We start from the raw sequence: 26,763 nt of genomic DNA on the forward strand, positions 1-26,763 counted from the left end.
ATATTTGGTTACCTAAAAGCGGTTCAACCAAACATTCATTACATTTTAAATAGGCTTTAATACAAACTTGTTTTGCAGGACCAAAAAAATAATTGTTTAATCCATGATTACTGCACTGTGAGTTTGTTAGGGGTGACTTTACAAACTGACACTAATGGAAGCAGCATTATAATTGCATTGGATGGCCCAATGCCTTAATACATATCCATTTACCTTATTATAGGCATCCTCTCTTGTATAGGTAAGAAGTTCTTCCTCTGCTTCTTCCAAAGCCATTTTTTCTTCCCACTCCTTGTTCTCCTTAAGGTGCCGGGACTCCCACTTCTTTTTGGTTGTTTTTTGTTCCTGAAGATCACAAGATTTTTAAAATTATTTTAGAATTCATTTCTGGGTAATATTGAAGCTTCAACTACTACAGACAGCAAACTAATAAAATTAATGAAAGTATTATTTTTTATCAAGCTCTTCACTAAAGACCAAGTATAACAGCACACAAGTCTAACCTCTATTAGGCTTTCTGGGTTTTCTGAAGTTCCTGATGTGTAGAATTCCTCCAGGTAGTTCAGTGCATACTTTTCAATGGGGGTAAGCTATAAATAAAGGAACAGAACAGTAATTACTGGTTTAAACATACTGAATAAACAAGTTGATAAGGGTTACATTAGTAAAACTGAAATGTAGAAGGCCGATGAAACAATAGTGAGATCTTGTGTATGTTCAGATCTTTAACCACACACAGAAGTAAACATACCATTACAAGGTTCCAGTGTTACTTAGTCTTTTAGCCTATTTGTTTTGTGGGTTCATGTGTTTCAGTGATTCTCACCAGGCAATATTTGAGGGAAATAAAGCCCAAGGAAAAAAAAACAAAAGCGTTATTTGTACATTGCAGTAAAATTTCAGGTTACACCAATGTGCTTTATTGGTATGTGCTGAAAAAATGTAGGACATGTTGCAAAAAACAAACACTGCAATGCATCTTAAAACTGAACTGCAGTATAATTTTACTCACATACACAGATTACACAGATGCTGTGGTGTCAGCAAGCTGTACCTGGAAGACATTTCATCTTTTCTGTGCACTGTCTATAATAAAGAATTGTCATGTTTATTCTCTTTAACATAAGGTTTTATTTGTTTTTATTTAATCCTTTGTTGCACCTCAGGGCTGCCTATTTCCTCCAGCTTTCTTCACCCATTCCCTGTCCACATGCAAGCACTCTCACAGGAGCTGCATGTCATATCTCTAGACTAGCTTCCTGATGGTGGCAAGGGCAGGACAAGTCAGTGCAATGTGTGTCAGCAAGGCATTTTCTAGTTTGCACAAATGGATATCACAAGGTGACAATTCAAGAGAGCAATTAAATCTAAACAGGTTTCAATGGATTTAAGGTTACTTTTGAAATTACTTTATCTTGGTAAAGATCATATGAGATTTTTGTGTATAAATGTATCTGAAGTATACAAAATGTGTGTTGTGTGCTTTTCCAATTCTAAGAGTAAAAATTAAACAGCAGGTAACATATTTACATATTTTTTTATTTCCTATCTCCTTTAGGTCAGTTTAGGTTAGATATTTGCCCAGCTATTATGATTCTTTTTCTTCTATTGTGTCAGAGTTTTATTTTTGGTATTTATGTAGTTTTGTCACCTACTGTCCCCTATGTAATGTACAGCCTTACATATTATATTGGCACTTTAAAAATAGAAAAAAAACCCCCAGAAATTCTGACTCTACTTGCTAGGTAGGTAAATCATTAAAAACAGTAGTGATGGGCATGGCCTGATGGCCGCAGAGTAGGACACACAGATCCAGAGCTCCGTATCCCGCCTGGGGGAATTCTGCTTGTGTAAGCGCTATAGCGCCTTCTGACCACAGCTCATGGGATCAAAAACCAAAGGAGCACAAAAGGGACGCCCCCAAGGAGGCGATTTCTCATCTGGAGGCATCCCCAGGTTTTTTTTCCGCGGTAAGGCCGCAGTGTCCGCGACAAGGCCTCAAAGCCGGGGGCTCGATTTTCAGCAGCACCCAACGCGCAGGCACCCGAGACATGATTCGTACAGCCGCAGGCCAGCTTTTAGCAGGAGCCTGACACACAGGGCTCAGGGGCTACTACACCACCATCATCAGAGGTACCTTTTACTTCTCCTATCCGCAGCCCCTGTATACCTCCTACATTGGAGGACTCTTGTATACCTCCTACATTGGAGAAGTCACAGCCCAATTACAATGGCTACTGAAGAGGAGTGGGATTGGAAGGCCCACCTTAGAGCCTTACCTACCAGGCAAGACCTAAATTAAAGTATAGGTCACTTGGAAGCCAGTTGTAAGGCAGAATTTCAAGCCATGCAGCAATCTCTTCAACAGGTGACCAGTGCCACTACAGCTCTCCAAACCCAATGTGCTGATCTTTCTTCACAACTCACGTCCCATGCGGACATTTTGGAACGACATGAAGCGCAAATTAATATGTTGTATTTATTACACGTGATGCTGAAAATCACAACAGGCGGAACAACATTCATATAAGGGGTTTACCTGAAACTATACCCAATTCAGAATTATCGGCAGTGGCCTATTTTGTCTCTGCTAAACCCCTTGCTGTTCCATCCGATGTTGATATAGAGATAGATAGAATACATAGAACTTTGGGCTCATGCAGCATAAACCCACAGCCTAGAGATGTTATATGTCGCATCCTTTTCTTTAGAACCAGGGAAGACATCATGAAAAAGCCAGAGAATCTCCCACTATTGAATATGCAGGGGCGCAGATACAATTGATGCCTGACCTCTCTAAACATACACTGGATCTTCGCAGGGCTCTTAAACCGCTCCCAACAGTTCTACGTGAACGGAACATCCCCTATAGATGGGGATATCCCTTCCATCTCATCATCAGATCGGGAGGCAGAACCTATGTTCTTCGTGAGACATCCTACTTACCTCGAATTGTGCGGGATCTACGCCTTCCTGACATCATATTACCTGAATGGCCCACAGTGACCTCGCTCCTCAACAGCAAACCCACTGCACTGCAAGCTCCTCCACGACATCCGCCTGATAGATCTCCAAACCCATCACCGGGTCACCTTTCTCCTCCTCCTTCTACAACATCCTAGCCTGGTAAATCTACTCTGAAGAAGGTTTTCTTCGACCTCCAAGTTATTTCAAGTGTTGTTATCGGAACCTTCTATTTACCCTCTTTATTCATCCACAAACTCTGTAGGCCACCTGATGTGCTATTGGATTACCACCGAATTCGATTTTTAAAGCCACCTGCTGTATCTAGATGAGTGGCTCGACCGCCTTTAAGAAGAGACTTTATGTTCCTGTTTAAGAAGTTTCTCATACATTGTTAAACTTTTCATCTACTGGTAGCTATGTCTATTTTTTCTATACCCTTTCAGCTTTTAGACACTAGATAACTTGACACTATCCTCCACTAGAGGCACTGCTGACAGCAAGTTAGTGAATTAGAATGCCTCCTAGATTACTAGGCTGACACGATCTGGGGTCACCAGTGGGCGCCTGAGCTGTAGTGTTCTTACCCACTTTGTCAGCCCTATTATTGTGCTTGAGATACCTATGCCGCTATAATAAGGGCAGATGGTGCATTGATCTTTTTTGTAATGGCTTAGGCTTACTTGAAGATACCACTCCCTGAATTCCTTAGTCTATTTTAGCTAGAATTTGGCGAATGGATCTTTACACACTTATATCATCTGTTTTCCTGCCTTGTGTTTTAGCTAATATGCTTATGTAAATGTTTAGAATATTGGGTGAAATACTTCAATTGCTTGGTAAATACTCCTATCTTTCCTTTTACTTATGGTTTTGTGGGTTCCCCCAGGTGGGACGCATTAGTTCACTTGGTGTTTGTTTGTCTGTTTGCCTCCTTCTGCTGCACACAGACACTTTCCCCACATAGGCCTACCATCTTGTTAGACGACGATTTGGGATCTTTGGGATCCCGCTTTCGTTTTTCACCCCACAGACGAGGACTTAGCCCGTCTGGTGCCCCTTTCCTTACCCCTCCCCCCCCCCCCCATGTCATCATTACACAATCAATCACAAATATTGAGAACCGGCACCCTTAACGTTAATGTTCTTAACAGTCCTAATAAGCACTCGCAATTATTATATGCTCAACACAAAGCGAGAGTGAATATCTTAATTCTACAAGAGACCTATTTTCAATCCAACAAGATCCCCTCCGCAACCACTATTATTCCACCTGGTGTCATAGCTCCAATCCTGAATCCAGAACTAAAGGAGTTTCTTTAGCATTCCATTCTTCAGTTTCCCTATCACTTCAGATTCCTCAAATGGGCCCTAGAGAATGGACATGGAAGTGTAATGACTCCCTGTTCAAAGATTCTCTTTGCGCAAAGGCGATTCTTGACACGATTACCAATTTTATTGGGGACCATGTTTCGGACCCCACTTCACTTCCTATGCAATGGGAAGCTATGAAAGTGGTTGTTCGAGGGGTCTTAATACAACAGGTAACCAGGCTTAAAAAGATAAGATCGCAAGATATTCTGCTCCTTGGAACATCTACATAAACAAAACCTGGCCTCTGATGTATTTTTAGAACTGACAGCTGCTAGAACCCATCTATTGAAAGTATATGATTTAGCACACCAAGGCTACCGGGATCGTTTCCGCAAATTAATCTACCAATATGGGGATAAATGTGGCAGACTTTTGGCATGAGGTCTGCACCCGCGCACATCGACCACATGTATACCATCTATCCAGACCACTAATGGCGGGATGACATCCATTCCCGAAGAGATTTTGCAAACATTTCACAAATATTATTCAGTTCTCTATCAAATCCGCCCTACTTCTGTGACCCCCCCCCCCCAAGAATATATAACTAAAACAGCTCTCCCAACACTAGACCCTGAGGTGATACAGCAATTTGAATCCCCATTTACTAAAGAAGAGGTTTCTGCTGCCTTACACACCACACCGACCGGGAAGACCCCTGGCCCAGATGGATTTACTTCACCGTTCTATAACCTACATGCCCTTACTCTTGTCCCTTTCCTGACTAAAGTTTTTTCCTCCATATCTATTGACACGCCGTTTCCATCACAGAGTCTGGAAGCACACATTACAATCCTCCCCAAACCAGGCAAAGACCATACAGTATCCTCTAATTACAGACACTGATCAATGTGGATGCAAAATAATTCTCTAAGCTGATAGCTCATAGGCTGTCACCACACATGCCCTCGTTGATACACAAGGTTCAATCTGGGTTCATTTATGGAAGGGAAGCTAGAGACAACACCATTAAGACTATCCTGCTAACCCAATTTGCCAAATCTACAGATGCTCCTATGTGCATCTATGTCAGGTGGGCCTAGGCCCCAGTATGGTTTCCAGAATTGAAGCATTATATTCTTCACCCAGAGCCCGTGTGCAGGCTAATTGCGCTCTCTCCGACTCTTTTCAAATCAGGAATGGCACAAGACAGGGATGTCTCCTCTCCCCATTTGCTCTATGCTTTAATTATGGAACGCTTGGCTGTGGCCTTGCGCCACAATCCAGACGTTAAGGGGCTTATGGTAGGTGACACGCAATATAAACTCTCATTATATGCGGATTACCTGCTTATGTGCATACCATCCCCTCATATCACGATACCTTCCATACTGAAAGAATTTGATGAATTCGGTCTATATAGTAATTTCAAGGTAAATTACTCCAAATCTGAAATTCTTAATGTTACCTTAGATTCCACTCAAATGTCAGCCATACATACTAATACGTCTTTTCTGATTTGCAATGAAGCCATTAAGTACCTGGGTATAATGCTTACATCAGATCCTTATCCTAAATTGTTCACATTCAACTATTCCCCAATGTATAGTAAACTTCAATCCGATCTTCAGAAATATGACTCCTTGCCTCTTTCCTGGTTCACTCGTATAAACACTCTTAAAATGGACACAATCCCCAGAATATTATATGTATTTCAAACGGTTCCTATGTCCTTGCTGATTGAATATTTACGTAAAATACATAGGTTATTTCTAAAATTTCTATGGCATAAGAAGCGCCCCAGATTAGCATTCAGTACCCTGGTCAAGCCCAAACATAGAGGAGGAGTGGGGGCCCCAGATATTATATCCTACTATAGTGCTTCCGTTTTAGTATGTCTAATAGACTGGTTTCACAACAGGGAATTGAAGGTATGGGTACTGCTGGAAGAATCTCTCTCGCCAATTAGTCTCCGATCCTTACCGCGGATGGATCAGTTTCTGTTAAAGCTAACTTTTCCTATACCTAAACTCACCACTGACTTACTACATAATTGGGATATCCTCCTTAGATCTGGTAAATTGTCAATGAAACCGGGCCCCATGACCCTGTTATTTGATAACCCAGCGTTTCCTCCAGCAATGCGAGTCACAAATTTATTATCTTGGTCTGCCTTGTATGATCATCATCTTAGGAGTATATTACTCAATGGACAGGTTCCCCCTATGTCCTACCTTGACCTACCAAACAGAAGCAAGTTGCTATCCTGGCTCTTATACAGGCAACCGTCCTCGTTTGTAGCCTCATTTACTGAATCATCCTTACTACATTGGGGCTTGACTGAATTTGAGAAGTTAATTAGCTCGACTGCTCACCCCTCTCACATCATTTCTAGGTTATACGGGCTGTTTACTCAGAACTCTGGGTCCACTGCCCCTATATACACTAGATATTGGGAGAGGGAAATGGATGGACTCATAACTGCAGATGACTGGGAAAAATAATTTATCCTCACACATAAGCTTGCATTAACATGTAAAGCGCAGGAGGTCAATTATAACATCATATCCAGATGGTATTATTGCCCTGTGGATTTACATAGAATCTCATCTACACAATCCGACGGATGCTGGCGTTGCCATTTGCAAAGAGGGACAATGCTTCATCTATGGTGGGAATGTTCAATAATATCCCACTTTTGGGACACGATTATACGGTTATTTAATGATTGTACAGAGTCTACTGTACCCAATACTCCTAAAGTAGCTCTCTTATCTATGGTCCCGGGTTCACTCAAAGATATCAAAAAAGGTGTCTTACATCATTTTCTCACAGCTGCCAAGCCCGTTTTTCTGAGATTATGGAAGCAACCTGTTGCTCCTTCCATAGCAGACTGGGTTCCTGAACTTGAAAACATCCGCTATATGGAAATGTTGGTTGGGGAGGATGATAATAGAATGGAACAATTCAAAATAACGTGGTCTACCTGGGATTGGTTTAAAGAATCTTCCCGATTTCAAACGTATCTATCTTAGCGATAATAATTGCTAGTTAGATTTTTAACCCAACATTAAGGGTTATTTTCTACCTTCTCGAATTTAATATATCTGCTTTGTGTACCATCTCCCACCCTTTCCCCTTGGGCTATTTTGTTATATATGTTTGTTTTTGTTGTCTCTTAATATTTGTTGACCGGATTATTAGATTATATTTTGTGCCTTGTGCTTTTATGAGAATTTATGTTGTTTTCTATTTAGTCGTACCAATATGTGCAATTCTGACCCATAAGGGTTTCTACTGTTTATTGTTATGATTCTCATGGTCTATGTTGATTACCCACCCGACCGTTAAACCCGACCTTGGTTTGAGTTAAAAAAAATTACAATTATCGATAAACCCGAACTTTTCTCACTGTATGAAGAAAATTGGAACTATCTAATCATTATTATTTGGTGCTCTTCTATTTCATAATTATTGTATTAGACTAAAAAAAATATGCAGAGCGATGTGTGCCTTTCTATTTTTTTAAACAAGTCCACTGTCATGTTCTAAAAAATACAAACATTTGCATACATTTAATAGTTCTTTTCTCCTTTGTCACCACCCCAGTAATAAGCAAGCTTATTATTTCTTGGTCTCCCCCTTTTCTCTTGTTAGAGCAGCATTTGAGAGTTACGTAAAGTGCACTTCAAGTTTTCAGATTTGTGTATCTGTCCTGCAATTTGCAGGCCTGTTTTAACCCTATTCTACCTGGGTTTTGCTAATTGGGATACCTAAGTAGAGAGAGCCTTTTAGAATCATTAGAAAAAAAATAATGTGTCTTGAGTTGTTTTTTTAATCCATACCACATGCACTTGTTGGTTAAATTCCATTATCAAAGTATATGTAATGTTAGTTTTTTTAAAATAAAATTACACCTAGTGATTCTGCCTTTAAGGTATTTGCTTAGACTCTTTCTCTTTTAGGGTTACCATGATCTGTCTCTACCTCCTACTTGGACTCCTGCATTGTCAACCTGTCACAGTGCCTTCCAGTGAAATTTAAAATTGCTGTTTCAACATGCATTATGCAAGCATTGGCCACTGTTATCACCTCAAAGAAACTTCATGCAGCTATCACTGAAATGCTGGACTGCAAAGTGCATTCCAAAGACTAGCAGCACTAAGATGCAATGGAAAATGAAATAAAGTAAAAACAAGTGCCTACATAAAAAGGTGGATTTTAATGCTACATTTTGATGTACAAACTAAATGGAATTCACATCCACACATGTGAAGTCCACATCCACTAATTAAATAAAAAAAACTTTACCTGTTCTACCACTGCAGCCAGCTCAGTTAGTTCTGAGGTCTCCACTTTGTAACAATCATCTGATGCTGTGACTTTATCTGCCTTTGTTTCTGGTTCTGATATTTCCATATCCAATGCACTTCCATGTTCAATGCTCTTCAAAGCCTTCATATTTAGGAATAAAAATAAAAAAATCATAAAGGCTGGCAATATTCAGTATAAAAGCCTGAAATGCTTAACTTTTACAACATACCTCAATAAATGGTTTGGCAAACTTTGTGGCTATTGTCTCTGCTGGGGGTGGGTCTTGAGAAAGCATTACAAATTCTTCTGCTTTTACTCCAAATCCAGAGTCTTCAAGTGGCGAGTAAAGCTCAAAGAGTTCATGAATTGTTTGCTATGGGAAGAAAATGTGATTTGAAACTGATGGCCTATGTTGCAGTAAATAGCTGAATGTAAAATACATCAGGTGAACTTTTCACCAACGCAGACGTTTTGTTGGGGTACATAATATACCCCTTCTCCATTTTTATTTTCATATTCCACATACAACCAGACACAGACACTAGAAGAACATCACTTAATCCTGCATCTTTAGATTCAGCTTGGGCAACAGCAATAACATCAATATGCATGGTCAAAATTCTGGAGATTCCATCTATTTTGTTAGAGAGTTTAGAAGAAAAGCTCAGTTTTTAGGTGTTTACCTTTATCTAATGTACTTTTTATACTGTTTTATATTAAGTTTTCAGTTTTTTATAAAAAAAAAAAAAAAAAATACAGCTTTATTGAGTTTTCAATTTTTTATAAAAAAAAACAAAAAAAAACAAAACAAAACAAAAAAACAGCTAACCAAAACCAAAACTCACCTGTGTAAGAAAAGCCATTGAAAAGTCATTCCCCTGAGCAGCAACTTCTCTGATGAGATCCTTGGTACCATTTTTGAGTAGTTTCTCTTCAACTGAGTTACCACTCACAAGTCTATGGTCAAAAATAATGATTACAGGTAAGACATTTGACTGCACACTTGTTTAACACTGTAAATAATGAGGACATACTTTTTTTTTGTTTTACCTATAAATATGAATATCTCTATCTCTGCCGATGCGATCACACCAGGCCTGAGCTCTAGAATCCATCACTGGGTTTAAATCACTGTCATAAAATATTGCTGTGTCAGCTTCCACATAGGGAACACCCAATGTTCGGCTTTGGGTGGACATTAAGATGCAAAAGATTCGACGTTCTTGGTTAAAGCTTCTCATCAGATCCTAAGAGCAGAGAATGATATCAATTGTATTTGAAGAACATATAAAGAATAAGCAGCATGGCATGTAGCGTTTTTTTTTTTTTTTTTTTTTTTGCACAATTATCTATGGATCGCTCTCTTCATGATTTTTAAGGATTCTGCGTAATAAAAAACAGCAAACGAAAACTGCATTTTCCACATCCCACTAAGCTAAGCTTTTCTTGCTGACAGCTACTGCTTCAGGCTTCACCATCATATTCAAACTGCAACATATAAACATACTTTAAATGACAAGCAAAACTTTTAATAAATACTGTAAATTAGTGAACTACATACATGGCATTGTTCATAGGTTGCACATTCATCAATCCTGATGAAAGAGAAATAGTGGATGTCCAGGAAGATCTCAAGTATGTCCAGCATTATCAACATTTGAGAGAAAATAAGCACACGGCGACCCTCGGACCTCAGTTTTCGCAAAAGTATAGACAAAGCTTCAAGCTTTCCTATTAAAAACAAAAGATTACAACTTAAATGTTTGGAAAGGACAAATCCTTGTTAGACTCTTCTACACTTCTACTAATGAAAGTAATAAAACAACTAGGAATAGGAATCATGCTATAAAGATGGCAAGTGAACAGAAGGCAACACTTATTCACATCAAACTGTCAACAATTTTATTGCACAAAGAATACCATACAGTTGATCTTTTATTACTGCTTAGCATTTTACAGCATTGTTTTGTGATGATGTGAAAAGTACAATAAAATTAGTTATCTAAAAGCAGTAGGAAAGTTGATCTGCTACCTGAGTCACACTGAATAAGTCGCGGGTCTGGGGACTGAACACAATGAGGAGTTGTTCGTTCGCATAATTCCTGAATATATGGTGCTGTCTGTTTCTTCAGACAATATCTTAATGAGTTCATGCGGTGACTGTATAGCGGTGGAAGATATGGCACCATCAATTGTTGAGGTGGAGCAACAACAGCGGGGACCACACATAAGGTGCTAAAAAGGTTGTCAATAAAGAAAAATATTAACGTGGCCTATATATAACCAACTCATAAAAATCAGAAGAGTAATACAACAAAACAGATAATATTTACCTCCTTGCCATAGGTTCCAACATCTCTTTCTGCTGTTTAGGGGATAATATCAGGCGCCTCAATGGATCACTGAAATCTCTGAAAGAGGAATTTAAACAGTTCATAGATCCTACCCATCCCCATTGTGTCTCTTCTGTAAGAGTTTGAACACCAGAAAACCGCACTGAAAGGAGCTGTAACAAATCAGCGCCATACACTGGTGCCTGCCCACATCGCCGTTCGTTACAAGAAAAGAGTCGCTCCAGGCGCTCTCTTATTTGCTGCTTTTCTTCTACTAAGTCCTGTATTAAAAACAGAATATAAATTTTATTGTTTAGCAGTAATTCTACACACAGAATCTTTAAAACATCCATAGTATTGTTAAAACTAAGCTAGGATTAAAAGGAAAACATTGTGTCATAAACAGTATTGCGATTCCCTAATTGATTAAGAAGCAGTAAACAAACTGTTACGGCAGCAGGAAATTACTGCACATCCATTATATGAATTCTCCCTGAAAAGTAGCAGTGCACTTCCTCACACATGACACTGCCTAGGCACTCCTGCTTCTTGCTATTGCTTACCTACTACTGAAAACACAAGATGATTAGCTGGTTTGTCGATTGCTTTTATGACTTTAAAAATACAAACCTAAATAACTAAAGTGCTGAAACATGAAAGTTGGCGTGATAACTAAAGACCTAGCTTAAAAGCTTTACAAATTTTATCTTGGTTAGCCATAACTAAAAAGATGTCTTCGTCATAACCCACCATAATGATATTTCCTGTCATGATCAATTGAAAATAAAATCTGAGAAGCATCCAGTTTTTGGAGCAAATATCCTCATTCTCTCTGACTCACATATGTTGTCTTTCAGAGCTGTCATCTACATGGCCCTTTATTTGTAGAAACTGCTTCAATCCTAAACCACAGATATATTGGGCACAGATTTATTAAGTCATACTAAAAAACCTAAATATACCTAAAGAAGAAAATACCCACCTGAGTGAAACTTTGTATACATTATTGTAAATATGTGAATTACCTGTGTTGGTGTCACTGAAATCTGTGGAGCCTTCAGAGTAGATGAAATGTCACCACTGGTAGGGTAGGGCAATATGTTTCTACCTTGAATTCCTGCAACATTTATAATAGAATACATGCTCCTTTAATGCTTGGTAGTACATCTACAGCCGAAAGGAATCTATTATTATATATTTATAAAAATACTGGAAAAGCTTTAATAATTTACAAGAGAGCATACATGTTCTTTCACTATCCCATGCCAAATGCTGATTGCTCAGTAAGATCTGATTGCAGGGGGCCAGAGGTTATTACCTATATAAAACTATTTTCAAGCACACAACCCCCCTAAGCAACCTCTTTTGAAAATATGCCTATAGAAACAGACACCACTTGATTGATAAACAGAAAGACAGATTGATAGATAAGAACAGAATAAACACAACTGGTGAAACCATTCACCATTCTAAACAAAATACAAAACACAAATAAAGTTTCCCACCTGATTGAGGATTCATTGCAGTATTAGGTATGCTGGAATTCTGATTTCCCAAAGCATTGATTGCATTTTGTATAGAATTTCCCTGAGCAACTGTCTGCATTACCACAGGGCCTGGGGGCCGAATGTACTGCTGTCCAGGGGCTGAAACAATCTGGAGAACACTCCCTAAAAATTAAACAACAGTTTTTAAAAGTTTTAGAACTCTCCACATCAAAACTGGAAGCTAGTTGGCTAGCAATATGTTTTGCAAAACATATCACTTCCCACATATGCATATCTTGGTCTATCCTCTGTGTGGGTTACCTTGTAGTTGGAGTGGTTGCCCGGCGCTAAGTTGGCGCAGCTGGCTCTGGGACAGAGTAAACGTGTTTCCTTGAAACTGCAGAGTCACCGGGGTTTTGGGCTGTGCAATCTTCCCTTGTGCTGCACCAGATGCCGCCAGCTGTGCAATTTTTATCACATCACCACCTGCAACAAGTCAAAACAAAGTTAAAACAATCTTGAGGGTTACATTTTATGGAAGGTATAGAAAGTAACTAAAATGGACCCAAACAATAAAATTTGAGATTTACTCTATATGTAAAAATGTTAATTGTGCCAAAACAAAACAATGGAAATACTGAACATTAATGTGTAGGCTGAGCTGCTGCTTACCTGGGTTTGCAGATGCTGTGGTGACTGAGGATCGTGCTCGAACCTGGCTTTGCTGGGTCACTGTAGTTGAAGTTGAAGTTACCAAGCGAGATGCTGGAGTATTGGAGAAAGGTACAGTTCTCCCTTCTGGCTTCTGACCATAAGGGACTGGCTGAAACAACCTGTAATATTACCCAATATATTAAAAAAAAAAAAAAAAAAAAAAAAAAAAGCTGTAGAAAAGTCTGATCGGTTATTCATCAAGCTAATTCTCTTCACAAAAAAAGGTATCTGGATTGATTGCAGGTAAGGAGACATGACTTTGCATATACTGGTGCTCACATCAATACAATGCTACACTGTTTTAGTGTCAGCAGAATGACCTTGTTAAAGTATACCTGCCATAATGAAAACTTTGGTGCCGTCTTTGAGGTCTTCATTGCAAAAAAAAATAGTTGCAGGAATGTTCCTGCCTTTAATTCAATGAATATACAAACTAAGAATATGAAGTAAATAATTGTCATAAAAGTGGCAGAATCTTTGTGCTTAATGCTTGCTGGTCAATGACAAAGTTTTAAAGCCAAGATTCAGCCATAGAACCAATTTTTGCTGAAGGTAACAATGGCAGTCTACATAACTGGCTTTCATATTTTTTTTTACTTTGTGTCAAGCTGGAATTTATTGCTGTCCTAAACAACAGGCCTAAAAGCAACAGCAGAAGGCACAGCTGAAGACACCAGGGTTCTCCTGCACAGTGCTAAGACGTGTGAAGAATGATCAGTATCAGCTTTACTGCACCAGTACTGGAAGTACACCACAGCATTTATTTGGAAGCATGTCTACTTGTTTGCTCTAGGACATGTAGCAATCCATAATCTGTTGCATATGGGTTACATCCTGTCTGTGAGATTACACATTATATAAGTGACAGTCACTTTAAAAAAGTTATTTTTATTGCATGAAAGTGTTTAATTACACTGATGTGTTTCTAGGTATAAATAAAGTAAATGTATAATTGGAAGATCTGAATATTTACAAGTGTTCATCCTCAACTGAAACAGACACTATGTAGTGTTTTTCTTTTAAATGTTACCATAGTAACTGCCATTCCACAGACACGAATGCCTCAGTGACCAGTAAGGGACTCTCACTGGACTAAGGGGTGGCAGTTGATGTCCATTAAATCAGGCAACAGATAATAGTAAGCAATAGTAAGTAATAGCAATAACGATATGCATGGGAACCTTGTACTGTCTGCCCCAAGGCTTAATAAAATGTTCACTGCTGTTTTTTAAATTGACTGATCGAAAAAAATTAAAAAAACATTATCACAGTCCCTCTTCATGTCACTTTCACTACAGAAAGTAGGGGTCATCAGGTCAAAAAACAAATGCCAAGAAGTAGCAGATAAGCGACGCGTTTATTCATTTCATTCTGGCCATGGCCGTTTGGTATTTGTGATAGTTGTCCTTAAAAGAGTATTTTATTCAGTGCGGTTTAAAAGGAAAAAATATGTTGTTTTTAACTGACAGCTGAAAGAAATTTATTATCATCTATCAAAACGCTGCAAGAGTTTTAGAAGCTGCTCAAGAGTCGCAGATCATCTGTCAACCCTCATTTAAAGAGGACAAAGTACAGTGGTACCTCGGTTTACGACAGTATTTTTGGGTTACGAAAGAAAATGTGAATGAAAATGTTTCTGAAACCGAAAGGTGCTTCCAGATACGCAATTACAACAATGTAACATTTTGCCTCATCTTGTCTCACTTCACTCAGGCTACCACAGTCTCAGTAAGCTAGTAAACATCTCTGATTGTGTCTCGAGTGAGTGCTGTGCTTTATTGCGATTGTGTTTTTGGGGTTTTTTTTTTTTGCTAAATTTTTTGTGTGTGCTGGTTTTCTATACACTAAAAAAATCCTCATTAAAGGTAAAGTTTTTCTTGATTTCTCTATGTAACAAAATTTTCTATATGTTAAATAGTACAGCACAGTATTTAAAAAAAAAAAATTTTTGGGTAATGAGAACTGATTATTTCTATTTCCTTTATTTTTTATGGGAAAATTTGATTCCAATTACAAAATTTCGGATTAAGAAATGTTTTTTGGAACCAATTTATGCCTTTAACCGTTGTACCACTGGAGTTATATTTATAAGCAGCACTTAAAGCTTTGTCTGAAATACAAGCCTTGGGCCCCCATTGGGAAAAAAGATATTGTATTTTACAGATTATATAAAAGCAAATGATTTTTCATGAACTCATCACTGTACATGGGAAGGGCACAAAAACATCATAAGTGATGCAAGAAAAATATTTATCTTATTAGAGCAGTTATTAATTATAATATGCAATGACTATATTCTGTAACGGCAAGATTTTTAATTTAAAAATAATGTTTTGCTTTAGTCTTATAGCCGCAGAGTTGCTTTAAAAAAAAAAAAGGAAAAGCATAATTTTCATGTATTCAGAAGATAAATAATAAAAGGTCACAAAGCATACACATAAACAATATTATTTCCAATTTGGACATTTTTGGGGAATTCTCATTTAAAAATGGGAGGGCAACATTTTAGATCTGAAAAGTACCAACCTGCTTGGTTTCATTTTCACTGGATTGGGGCGAGAAGTAGTATCTGGGTTACTGTAAATCTCTTCTATAATCCTCTGAGTCACCTTCTGAAATGGCAGTACCTGGCCTTCATACCGTGTCATGTTATTCTCCAGTCCAAGCAGATTAAATAGAGACAGATCAGGGCTCTGATTAATGAGAAATTTGTTATCAGTAATTTGCTACTGAAGATCAACAAAGAACCTAGACTTGTGAGTCTACTATGTCTCATAAAATTTATAGGTTCATTTTTTTTTTTTGGAGGTATAGTCCAAAGACTTAAAGTTATCATTAAACCTCCTAAGGAATGTTCTATACAAAAGCAACAGAGTGCCTTTTTTCCACATAAATGTTCATGAATTTAAATAGTTTATCTGTTCTCTAAAAATATTACTTAAAGATTTTCAGCTACAATAAGTGTTTCTCACCTTCCATGGGTCGTACTCTAGAGCTTGCAATACTAAAGATGCAGTTTTGCACTGAAGAGCTTCACAAGCGTAGGAGGAATGTCCAGGACGTGGATCCACCAGATCTGGATGGTTACAAATCCTTTGTAGCTGCATCAAAACATGGAGAACACTGACAAAATGGCCGCCCTTTAGGGAATCCTGGGTTCTGTTTAGGGAAGAAGATGTATCACTTGAATTATAAAAAAAAAATGCACAATTATTATTATTACACAGTATTTATATAGCGTCGACATATTACGCAGCACTTTACAAAGTCCATAGTCAAGTTACTAGCTGTCCTTCAAAGGGGCTCACAATCTAAAGTTCCCAACTCAGTCATATGTCTAATACAGTCTAAGGTAATTTTGTTAGGGGGGAGCCAATTAACCTAACTGCGTGGTTTTCTTTCTATGATCTCACCGCTGATAACCACACTTTGACTTCCCATACTGTAAAAATGTATAGATTTGAAATGAGGAATCTCTGATTTAATCAATAAGTTACCACTGATTCCCACAATGGATCCCAATTCACTTTCTCTTCATCTTTGACACATGCAGGTTAAACCTAGATTTATAAATGTGGCATTTATTCAAATGTGCCCTTTTCTTGCGACAGAAGTAACAGGCATACCCTGGCTGAAGTATAACGTCCTCATATAATGCCCTCTGACGGTTGGAAAGGCGGCACTTTAAGACATGCTCGTACTTTTTTGGCAGCTGTTTTTCAACATCTTTCTTTGACCTTCTTAATACAAAAGGTCGAACAGTCTATAAAAAAGGAAAAAAAAACAAACAAGGAACCACCATGAATCCAAATATAACAAATAAAAATACCATAAAACATGTATTATGGTTTGTAAAGAAAGCATAAGACAAAGTGGCAAAGCAATTTTTTTTTGGGGGGGGGGGCAACTGTAGAGAGCCTGGTATCTATCCCAGCAAGGTGAGAGAACACAAACTTAATTATTGACTGAATAATGTTCAGTTTAAATATAATAAGATAGCAGTATACAATTTTTATGGCACACCAACAGATATTTGTCTGTACTTAAAGGGTGTTTAAAAAAACATGGTGGATGAATGAATGGATTGCAATGTTCAAAACTAAACGACTTATTTCCTCTAAAAGACATGCAACTGAAGTGTGCATGCACAGTCACTGGATGCTGCTCACAGACTAAAGCTTGCTGCACCCAGTCAATCCTTCCCAGCTATAATCAGCGCTCCACACACACAGCACTCACTTGTTCCTGCTTGGCTCCAGGATTCTGTTGAGCCCGGGGATGAAAGGCAAATCAACAGCTAAATTCTGGGAGAGTAGAAGTAAACCCCCCCTGCACCCAAGAAGACAGACCCCCATTCCCAGACTCCCTCACAGGCTGCAGCCACAATCTCTGCAGCAGCCTCAGCTTAGATCAAACCCATCCCATTTGACTTCACTGGAAGCGAGAGTTAAGGAATTACAATCAAACCTGGACGACCTGGAAAATTACTGCAGGTGTCATAACTTCCACCTGGGGAACAATCAATCAAAGACTTGCTTGGAGTGATCACAACTGTTTTGCCCTACCAAAAAGATGGAAGCGGTTATGTGGTCATCCAGACACTAAAGACTCCCACTCTGGTTCATTCCCTTGCCATTTGGGATCGTATTCACCACACAGAATTTCTCTGTTTGAAGCACCTATAAGTCGTGCCCCCATGGGAAAACCCAGATTTACATCCAGGATTACATCTTTGTATATTTTAATGGTGAACCAATAAAGGGCTTCAAAGTATTGGTGACTTAGTGAATGCCCATAGATTCATAGGTCTCCCCCTCCCGTTGAAGAAAACTATGATATACCTGCCTCTGAGATGTTCTAATACATCCAATACATACATCTCCCCTATGCTTTAGCAAATGTGGCCCAAAAGGCCATTATTAGTTGGAATGCCCAGTGGCTCAAGTCTTTGCACTGATATTAAACACTGAAGTGTCAATATCCTACACACTTTTAGCAGCCAGATCTACCTTAGCGAGAGCTTCGCAAAGCAAAACACTGCCATTGAAAGGCATCACCCTTATTTGTGCTTTTTGATAATGCCTGGGAACCTTGGTTTACTTATACATCTATTGCTACTTCTACCTCCAGGATCCAAATAACCCCCTCAATGACCTGATCCTACTCCCCACATCCCCCTTTTTCATCATTTTAATTTTGTTGTTTATATACCCTACAACTAATAATATTGATTATGTCATGTTTGTTTAATTTAACAAAAAAAAAAACAATAAAATTTATTGAAATTAAAAGACATGAAATCACTCGGCAATGTTGCCTCTTTACCCTGCCATATACAAGAGTCTCAGCTCATTCTGAACAATCCCAGATTTTTTTTTAACTATGCCAATATAAATCACATTCTGCAAAGAAGACAAAAATTGTCCAAATCACTACAGAACTAGCAACAGCTAGACAGCAGACATTACCAACCCTGTGCAACATGATGAAAAGTTTATGGCAGCTTTCTTGGTTTTCTTCGCCGCTGATTTTTAGAGGAAAGTCCAGGTAAGGTTTGGAAATCCCTGGGATTAGGAAATGCATCATGGTCCAGTGATCTTTCCATGTGTTTTGGAGGGGAGTGTCTCTGAGAAGCAGTCTGTTTTGACTGTAAAAAGACACAACAATTAACATCCAGAAAATACAAACTTTATTTCTGCTATGGCTTAGCCCAGAGATTAGCTTCAATATAAAAAAAAGTATCATGTCTACATTCCATTAAGCTGCATTAATATTCCTCTGCTGTATCACAAATATCAATAAGCCTCAAAAATAAAGCATGCATTTATTGATGCTTGACGTTGATAAACTAAAAATGGCTAAATTATTGAAAGGAGAAAATTTCAATTGGGGCACTAATACCTCCAATTATTTTGTTGAAATAGTAATATTACAAAAGTTGGTCAGGGACCATAAAGTATTTTTTCAATCTTAACATGGCTTCCCATTACTTGACTTTTCAATGTGATCTAATAAGTAAATATGCACAATAGGAACGAGCCAATTTACAGGAAAAAAAAAAAAACATTGTCTATTAAGGGATAGTGTTTTGTATATAATATCCCTATAAAAAGGTACAGAACTAAAAAGTACAATTTAAAAAAAAAGCTTCTTTTAGTCATTTAAAAATATTACATATAAATGCTTCATATTAACTAAATGCAGGCAGTTAATGCTCTGCTAACAAAAGTCATGGAATGACCCTGTAAGAATCATCATTTTCAATCATTTTCATTGCCTTTGCAATTTACTTTTATTACTAGATTACTGTGAACAGGTGAGCAAGGTTGTGTGAGGATAATGCTGTTTGGAAAGCTCCTGTTTCTTCATTATGCAATCAGAAAGCTGGGATATCTTTCTTGTGTAGCTTCCATGTGCTGTAAGACAGGGGTGACTGGGTAAAAATAAGACAGCTCCCATATATATTTTTTAACTGGGTAATAGGCATGTTGTCCTAAAAACTAAAGGAAAACTAAAGACTGTTTACGACAGCTGTTCTCTTACACACTTTAATAAACTAGGCATTTCCAAGAGTAACTCAATTATTTTTCTAAGTAAGCACAAAGAACCAACTAATAACATTTTAATAAACATAATAAGCAAAAAAAAAATAAGTTTTCTTCATCACATCACCTAGGAAGATTAAAGACAGCATCCCAGTGCTTCTCATTCATATTTCGTATTTGATGAACCTCATCTAGCACAAGGTACTTCCATCTTATCTTCATAAAGGCATGGATCCCTTTAAACAGTTGTTTGTAAGAAGTGATGCAGACATGAAAGTTGTTTGGCTCTTTCCACCTCTGAATAACAACAAAAATTAAATTAGGATAAAACATATTTCAGATTATGACTACATGCTATACACAAAACAAAATAAACAAATGTGTCCAAGTAATTGTAAATTAAATAGAATGGGAAAAGAGGTGGCAAAACATAGAACATGGTACTGTCACCTGGAGGATCTTCCAAGTTATTTATTTANGCCCGAAGCATCCTTTTTTTTGGCCCCCAAAAGAATTCTTATTATGAATTGTAGCTGTCCCGCCGCTACTGCAATCCGTAGTAACAGCAGGCCAGCTGCAATTCATATTAAGCTGCTGTTCTATAGACACGAGTGATGCCGCTACTACAATTCCCGGCATCACTCGCGTCTATAAACCAACGGCCCCGCATTATATAGATGCAAGTGATGCCAGGAATTGTAGTAGCAGCATCACTCATGTCTTTTGAACAGCAGCCTATGCATGGACCCTGTGGAGTTTATACTGACAGGTAAGCCAAATACTACTGACAATCATGCAGTAAAAGTTTTGTTACACTTCAGGATGAACAAAATCAAAAAGACTTCTCTTCTGCATAGCTTATTGTGGTCTTTTTATTTTTCTATCATGCTGTACTTTAGGGATCTATTTATAAAGCTATTTATGAATCTGGCATTCACCAAAGCATCTTCTTGTGGAGAATCTCCCAGGTTCATGCATTTCAGCAGCAAAAATTGATTCTCCACCAGGGAATGTTTCCTAAATGTCAGATTCACTGCTTTATGGGCCCACGACTTTGTCTAAGTTTTTAATTTCGACCTTCTGTGTAATTAGGTTTGACACCCCTGATTTACAGTGCTCAATTCACCTTAAGGTGGCTGTAAAACTGAAAGGTGCAGGATTCTTATATCCATCAATGAAAGAGAAAGAAACATGCAGACTGGCTGCTTCTAGCTGCTTTGGTGCTTTAAGCTTTAATACTTTTCTGAGGTCAGAGAGTCAGGAAAACAACATTTAAGGAAGTGTTTAGAAATGGAAGTCCATATCGCCCTGAGCATGGTTTTCTTTAAAATAAGGAAATTCAGATTTTGTTAAGCACAGCAAGCAAAAAGAATCTGTTAAAATGAGCTGTACGCTGCTGACATCTAGTGCACAAAGTGGGGCATCTAAAAGAATCTAAATCTAGAAGAATCTAAAAATTAATAAATACATAAAGGAACCTATGGGGGGGGTAGTTTAAAAATGACAAATAGCAAATCCTTCCAAATCCAAATTAGTGGAAAAATGAACACTTTTTTGTTAAAAAAATGTAAATACCCACCAATAAAAAACAGTTAACAAATCTAGAAGGTACACATTGCCACACTATGGTATAATACTTGGCATTACAATTACCATGGCTATATTACCTGTCTTTTTTTTCTTAGATCCCTCTGTTTTCCAAAATACAACAGCAACTTTAAGCCAGGGCACCATCTTTTAAATTCCAGCTCCCATTTAAGAAGTTTGCAGCTTCTTACCACTATCAGATGAGGACCCCAATTACCTGAAAAGAAAACATTATCTGTTATTAGAATAAACTGGTAAGATCTGGGTACTTGGAATGTCTTGAACATGGAGAAAGTTTAGTCTTCTTGTTCTACACTTAGGCATTTAGGGACTCTGAGGGACTAGCAGCTGATAAAATGATTCCAAAAAATCAGGCATTCCTCCTATAAAACTAAAGTCAGAAGTTTACACACACTTAGGGTTAAGTCTTTAAAACTCATTTTATAACCCCTTCAAGGATTTTATACTAACAAAACATACATTCGGCAAATATATTAAGATATCTACTTTGAGTAGGGCAAAAGTAACTTTATCCAATAATTTTAAAAGACAGAATGTTTTCACTTGTTATTGTCTTGATCAGAAATCTAATGGGTGACAAACTTTTAAAATTTCACAGTGAGCAGAGGTTATAATCAGCTATGTCTATGAGGGCAGGATGAAGGAGTTACAATATTTTCTAATTCAAGAAACATAGGTAAAAAAATGTGTTTTTAGCAAGAAGAACTGGTTTGTCTTAAAGCAGCACACATCTTAACATTTAAACCAAATACTGTAAAGCTTGCAAAAGAAACAACTTGCAAAAGAGAATCACTAATTTGATGTTAAATCCAGGAAAAAAACATCAATAAATTCAGTAATGTGTTTATTTACAAAATTAATTTTAAACACAACTAAAATAAAAGCATAAAATTGACCTGCAATCCCCCTGTACAGCAGTAGTGGGAGAAGGAGGGGGGTGGAGCGCAACACTTGTGGTTTTAGAGTATACACATACGTCGGCAAGGAACATGCCAAAAGGTAAAGCAGGCAAACAAATGACCTCAGATGTCTGCTGGCTTAGGCCAGTCAGCACTTCTAGTCTAATGTTTCTAACATAAAAAGACAGTAGTACGAAATGTCATCAACTGCTAGAAATATGATTGTCTAGAAAGATATTTGCTAATTAGTCTCCAAAGTTACATCTAAATTGCAACATATTTGATCTTCTTCCTCTCAGTTCTTGAAACATAGTGAAGAACCCAAATCTATGCGATAAGAACTGATAAACTGCTTACATGACAATTAAACTTAAGTCTTGACCCTTGTCTGTTGTAAAAAAAAATATTGTACAGGTATTGTTGGTGTATCTGCAATCAGGAATAAAAGTAGCAGGAAAGCACATGCAACCTCTCTGAGATTCAACCCATTCCAGAGTTCAAAACTGGAAGTGGAAATTTTAAACCCCCAGATATAAATTAAGCTTTGTAAAAGTATTGTAAGACCCATAACACTTCTTACCTGCACATATTGCCCAATGTCATATCCTCTGGCACTCCTCTACTGAACATATTGTGCACACTGTCACAATCTCTGCATTCCCCTCCTGCACATACTGCCTGATGTTATTTCCTCCTCCTCCATACTACCCACTGTCATTCACTCCAGCACTCCTCTCCTGTATGTTTTACCCACTTATACTATTTGCCCTTTATTCTTGCACCTACTTTATTTGTGCTCATACCCTCAGAATCCCTCTCCTACACATCAACTTTTATATAAAAACACTGCTTCATCACAGTTTGTATTACCAAACAACACCAACAACATGCTAGCAATAATGAAGTTTCCTCACCTTCACTGCTGGCTAGGTGTGCCATTAAAGCAATAACCTGGACATTCTTGCCTAGCCCAGACTCATCTGCCAAAATTCCATTTAGATTCTTCTTGTACTGTTTCTCCAGCCAGTCTAGTCCTACAAGCTGGTATTCCCGAAGGGTGCCATGTAAAAGAGGCGAAAGCCTTGGCTTGATCTGAGAAGCAAACACCAATTGTGAATAAAATAGTCATTTTCTTTACACTGATATTGTACTATACTGTCATAAAATACATTGGGGAAAAAAAGTCATCATTTTTTTTCCCTAAAAAAAATTATAAACAAATGCATTTTTAAATCATGAAACATTTGAGGAAACAGGATTTCATGTATGGTGAAAGATTGTAACAAATTTTAAGGAGAGGAGAGGAGTATAAACATGATTCTTACGGCACATGTAATGCGAGAACTTCCACTGGGAAGAAGTAACTCTGCTGCTCTAGCCACATCTCCAATATCTCTGGTGTGTTTTTTAGAACTCAGAAGACCTGGACTGGACCGGTCACCTGATCTATACTGTTCGGTACCCAGCAGGGAGTCAATGAGAACAGTCGTACAATGTTTTTGAGGCATGTCTGGTTCTCCTGAGTGTTCTTTGACATCTATTAAAAGAAAGATGCACATTATTTCACCAATAAATGTGGTTGAAAGTGATTTTAACATCTTTAAAGCTGTAAATATGAATGCCTAAACATTGTCAGAAAGAATATCCCTATGCAGAAATCTGCTGATTAACTGAGTAAAGCAATCAATTTTTTTGGCAGAACTCACGGCTCAGATCAGCTAAAAGCTTTTTGTATGCAAGTACAAAAAGACAAATGGTCAAAGAAATATGTATTGCTCCAAAACACAGGCATGCACACACACACATCACATACTGCTGACTATACCAAAAAGATTTACAATTAAGGCTGAAAAATTTTTTAAAGTTTAAAAAAAAAAAAAGATTAAGAACACCAGAAAAATGGATAAAAGACATTTATATATATATACCTTGACTAGACTGCCTCCCTTCCTCATTTTGGTTGGAACCATGGGGCCAGTGGAAATTCTCATCATATGCTCCTTCATATACCTTTATTAAATCATCTAGTGGCAAATCGGCTGAAATTATATTAAAATTAACATAAATAGATTGAAATAACATGTTCTATGTTGTAATAGTCAAGAACAGCAAATAAACAGAAATATCTAACAGACTATAGAAAATGGGTATTTTTTGTACACATAACAAAACACTTTCTTGTCCAGTCTCAAAAAAGGCATAACACCTTGGGCTTTTTGGCACGCCTACCTACAAAAACATAGGCTACATTTATATTTAATACAGTGGTACACAATCACAAACATTTTTCAGCAGCAGCCAAGAGAGCCAAGTTGAAAAACGTTGAAAAATTGGTTGTACAACGGCTCTATTAAGAGAAAAAGAGAAAGCCCTGAACTTACATGAAGCTACAACCCAAGCTGCTGCAGGGCTGCCACAATAAAATCACTGATATATCAGACTGGGAGATTTTGAGTGCTCCCTGGGGATACTTCCTGGATAAAGTATCAGCTTAAATCTGTCAGTAGCTGTAAGGAGTATAATTTTGCTGAGTTTTGAATTTAAGTTGTTTTTGTGTTTTTTGCTTTATTTTGCAGATATTTGAGTTGTGTTTTATCCTCATTATCTGTAGATCAGTATTTGCTCCATCCTTACCTTGAAGCTTCTTACCTTGAAACATCTTGCTCAGCGAAGTTGTTAATAAGGTTTCTTGTTATTGACTAACTACTAAGTGTCTTCCACCTTGTTTTCTGACTATATAAACTGTGATGTGATAATAAAGATTTGAGAAGAAGTGATATAACTACATGCTTGAGCTGCTTGTGTGTTATTCACTGCTCCCAAATGCATTGAAAACAGAGGTCACAATAGAGAAGGATACATTGATCTGGGATCAGCAAGAAATCACCTTAACAGTAGCTTTTACCTAATCTTTCAAAAATCTGGAAAAATAGAGCTGAAATAAAAGTCATTTATTTTACTAATGGACACTAAAGCAAAACAATGATATTTTGATGAGATGATTAGAGAAGGCTGGTGCACAGAAACTGACCGTATGTTTTTTTAGCCTAGCAACTAATCCTCAAGTAGGCGGCAGTGTAACACATGGCTAAGGAATATTAAATGTTGTGTCCCTCAATGGAATTTAAAAAGGCCAATTCCTACTTTCTGGCCAGTACTCTTCTAACATGTACTGACTGACCAGCTTCAGTTTAGCTTTTACAAATGAAAGATTTCACAGACTTAAAGCAAAAATAAAGGTTTTTTTGGAAACACCTTAAAATTTCAAAACAAAGCAAGCATAATGTGTGCATACACGCTATCAAAAATATGTGCCTTGTAGCTTAAACAGAAAGTCTCCCAGCTCAGGACCTGGAATTCTTTATGTCCTCTTGCCTTGAGATCTGCAATCTTTACAGTTTACCAGTAATAGGCTTTGCAACCTTCTTTTGTTATGTCGCTCTCCTCCAATATTAAAATAAGAGACAGAGTTCACAAAACTGCACAAAACAATGTGGTTGCTACAAGTTTTGCCTTCTGTACATTTCTGCGTTAACAGAACAGTGTTTTCTCTGAGAATCTAGATACTAGATATGAAAGAGAAGTAAAATTGTACCTTTCTAAAGCCTTACTGCAAGGCCATAGAAAAAGGAGTCAATGCCACTAATGCCAGTATTGTTGTAGACAGGGTTTGCAATCTCACACCTTAATACCCACCCCTATATAGGGTTTGCAGTTCCACAACCTATTGTTTAATAAAGCAATAAGACTAACTTTTAATGTAAACAAAGCATAGAGCTTGTTTCTTAGGTGTTCTGAATGTCACCTAAGAAAAATTCCATACATTTTTTTGCAATATTTTGTAGCACAGGTAGACAAGACAGTCCTGCTTTCATGACTAAGTTGTAATACCTTCTCTAATTAACTCAGTCAGTTCGGCCTGGTGATCTACACTGCCTTCTTTGGTCTCCTGTTCTGCAATGGTTTCTTCTTCATCATCACCTAAAAAAACGATTTATTAATGTGAAGTACACTTTTGAATATATATAGGAACAATAAAGAGACAAACTCACACCTTAACTACCCAGGGCTTTGTAGGGTCGACTAAACTAATGTATACAGTCTTGCAATAATAGAAAGCCAATGCATAGTTCTTGAATTCTAAAGTTCTCAAGTCAAACTAACTATCCCACGCTTGCTACTGCAGGGATGCAGATCTTCGTCTGATGTTTTTTCACGTTTGGGATCTTCAGCCATCTTGATCAGCCAGGCTGGAATAATGCGTCTCCAGAACATGTGCACAGTAGTTAGTTTATTCCAGAACCATGCTTGGCCTACATTCTATAGAAGACAAATTCTATAGGGTATGAGAATGAGCACTGATTTAAGAAAGCACTCATCATAACAAAAAAAAGATTTTTCAACTTGCTGAATATGTGATAGGTACATACACTGACTTTACCTATATTTTGATTTTTGATTATACATAGGCATTTATATAGAAATCAGGTTTGCACTTTGGGTATTGGAGGAGACTGCACAAGGGGTGACAATTGTGCGTATACCTGCTAACGACCAGGAGCAGGGGTGGGGCAAACTTTTTGAT

The 26,763-nt window shown here is 37.7% G+C and overlaps 1 protein-coding gene across 2 annotated transcripts in view; it reads right to left on the reverse strand.

Moving 5' to 3' along the window:
* Positions 1-26,763, reverse strand: part of LOC140333801 (E1A-binding protein p400-like) — a 75,938-nt gene that overhangs the window by 17,678 nt on the left and 31,497 nt on the right. For both annotated transcript variants that reach the window (XM_072415711.1, XM_072415710.1), the window contains exons 13-35: positions 26,070-26,159; positions 24,107-24,217; positions 23,504-23,715; positions 23,093-23,270; positions 21,339-21,475; positions 19,799-19,968; positions 18,599-18,773; positions 16,753-16,889; positions 16,099-16,285; positions 15,653-15,819; positions 13,085-13,245; positions 12,734-12,898; positions 12,431-12,595; positions 11,951-12,042; positions 10,926-11,206; positions 10,625-10,827; positions 10,154-10,323; positions 9,643-9,839; positions 9,438-9,549; positions 8,822-8,965; positions 8,590-8,733; positions 504-590; positions 214-345 (exon numbers count right to left, since the gene is read on the reverse strand). In XM_072415711.1, coding sequence (XP_072271812.1) covers positions 214-345; positions 504-590; positions 8,590-8,733; positions 8,822-8,965; positions 9,438-9,549; positions 9,643-9,839; positions 10,154-10,323; positions 10,625-10,827; positions 10,926-11,206; positions 11,951-12,042; positions 12,431-12,595; positions 12,734-12,898; positions 13,085-13,245; positions 15,653-15,819; positions 16,099-16,285; positions 16,753-16,889; positions 18,599-18,773; positions 19,799-19,968; positions 21,339-21,475; positions 23,093-23,270; positions 23,504-23,715; positions 24,107-24,217; positions 26,070-26,159 — 3,617 coding nt within the window. The remainder of the gene's footprint in view (positions 1-213; positions 346-503; positions 591-8,589; positions 8,734-8,821; positions 8,966-9,437; positions 9,550-9,642; positions 9,840-10,153; positions 10,324-10,624; positions 10,828-10,925; positions 11,207-11,950; positions 12,043-12,430; positions 12,596-12,733; positions 12,899-13,084; positions 13,246-15,652; positions 15,820-16,098; positions 16,286-16,752; positions 16,890-18,598; positions 18,774-19,798; positions 19,969-21,338; positions 21,476-23,092; positions 23,271-23,503; positions 23,716-24,106; positions 24,218-26,069; positions 26,160-26,763) is intronic.

The sequence above is a fragment of the Pyxicephalus adspersus genome, chromosome 6 (genome assembly GCF_032062135.1).
Source record: "Pyxicephalus adspersus chromosome 6, UCB_Pads_2.0, whole genome shotgun sequence".
Classification (NCBI taxonomy): Eukaryota; Metazoa; Chordata; class Amphibia; order Anura; family Pyxicephalidae; genus Pyxicephalus; species Pyxicephalus adspersus.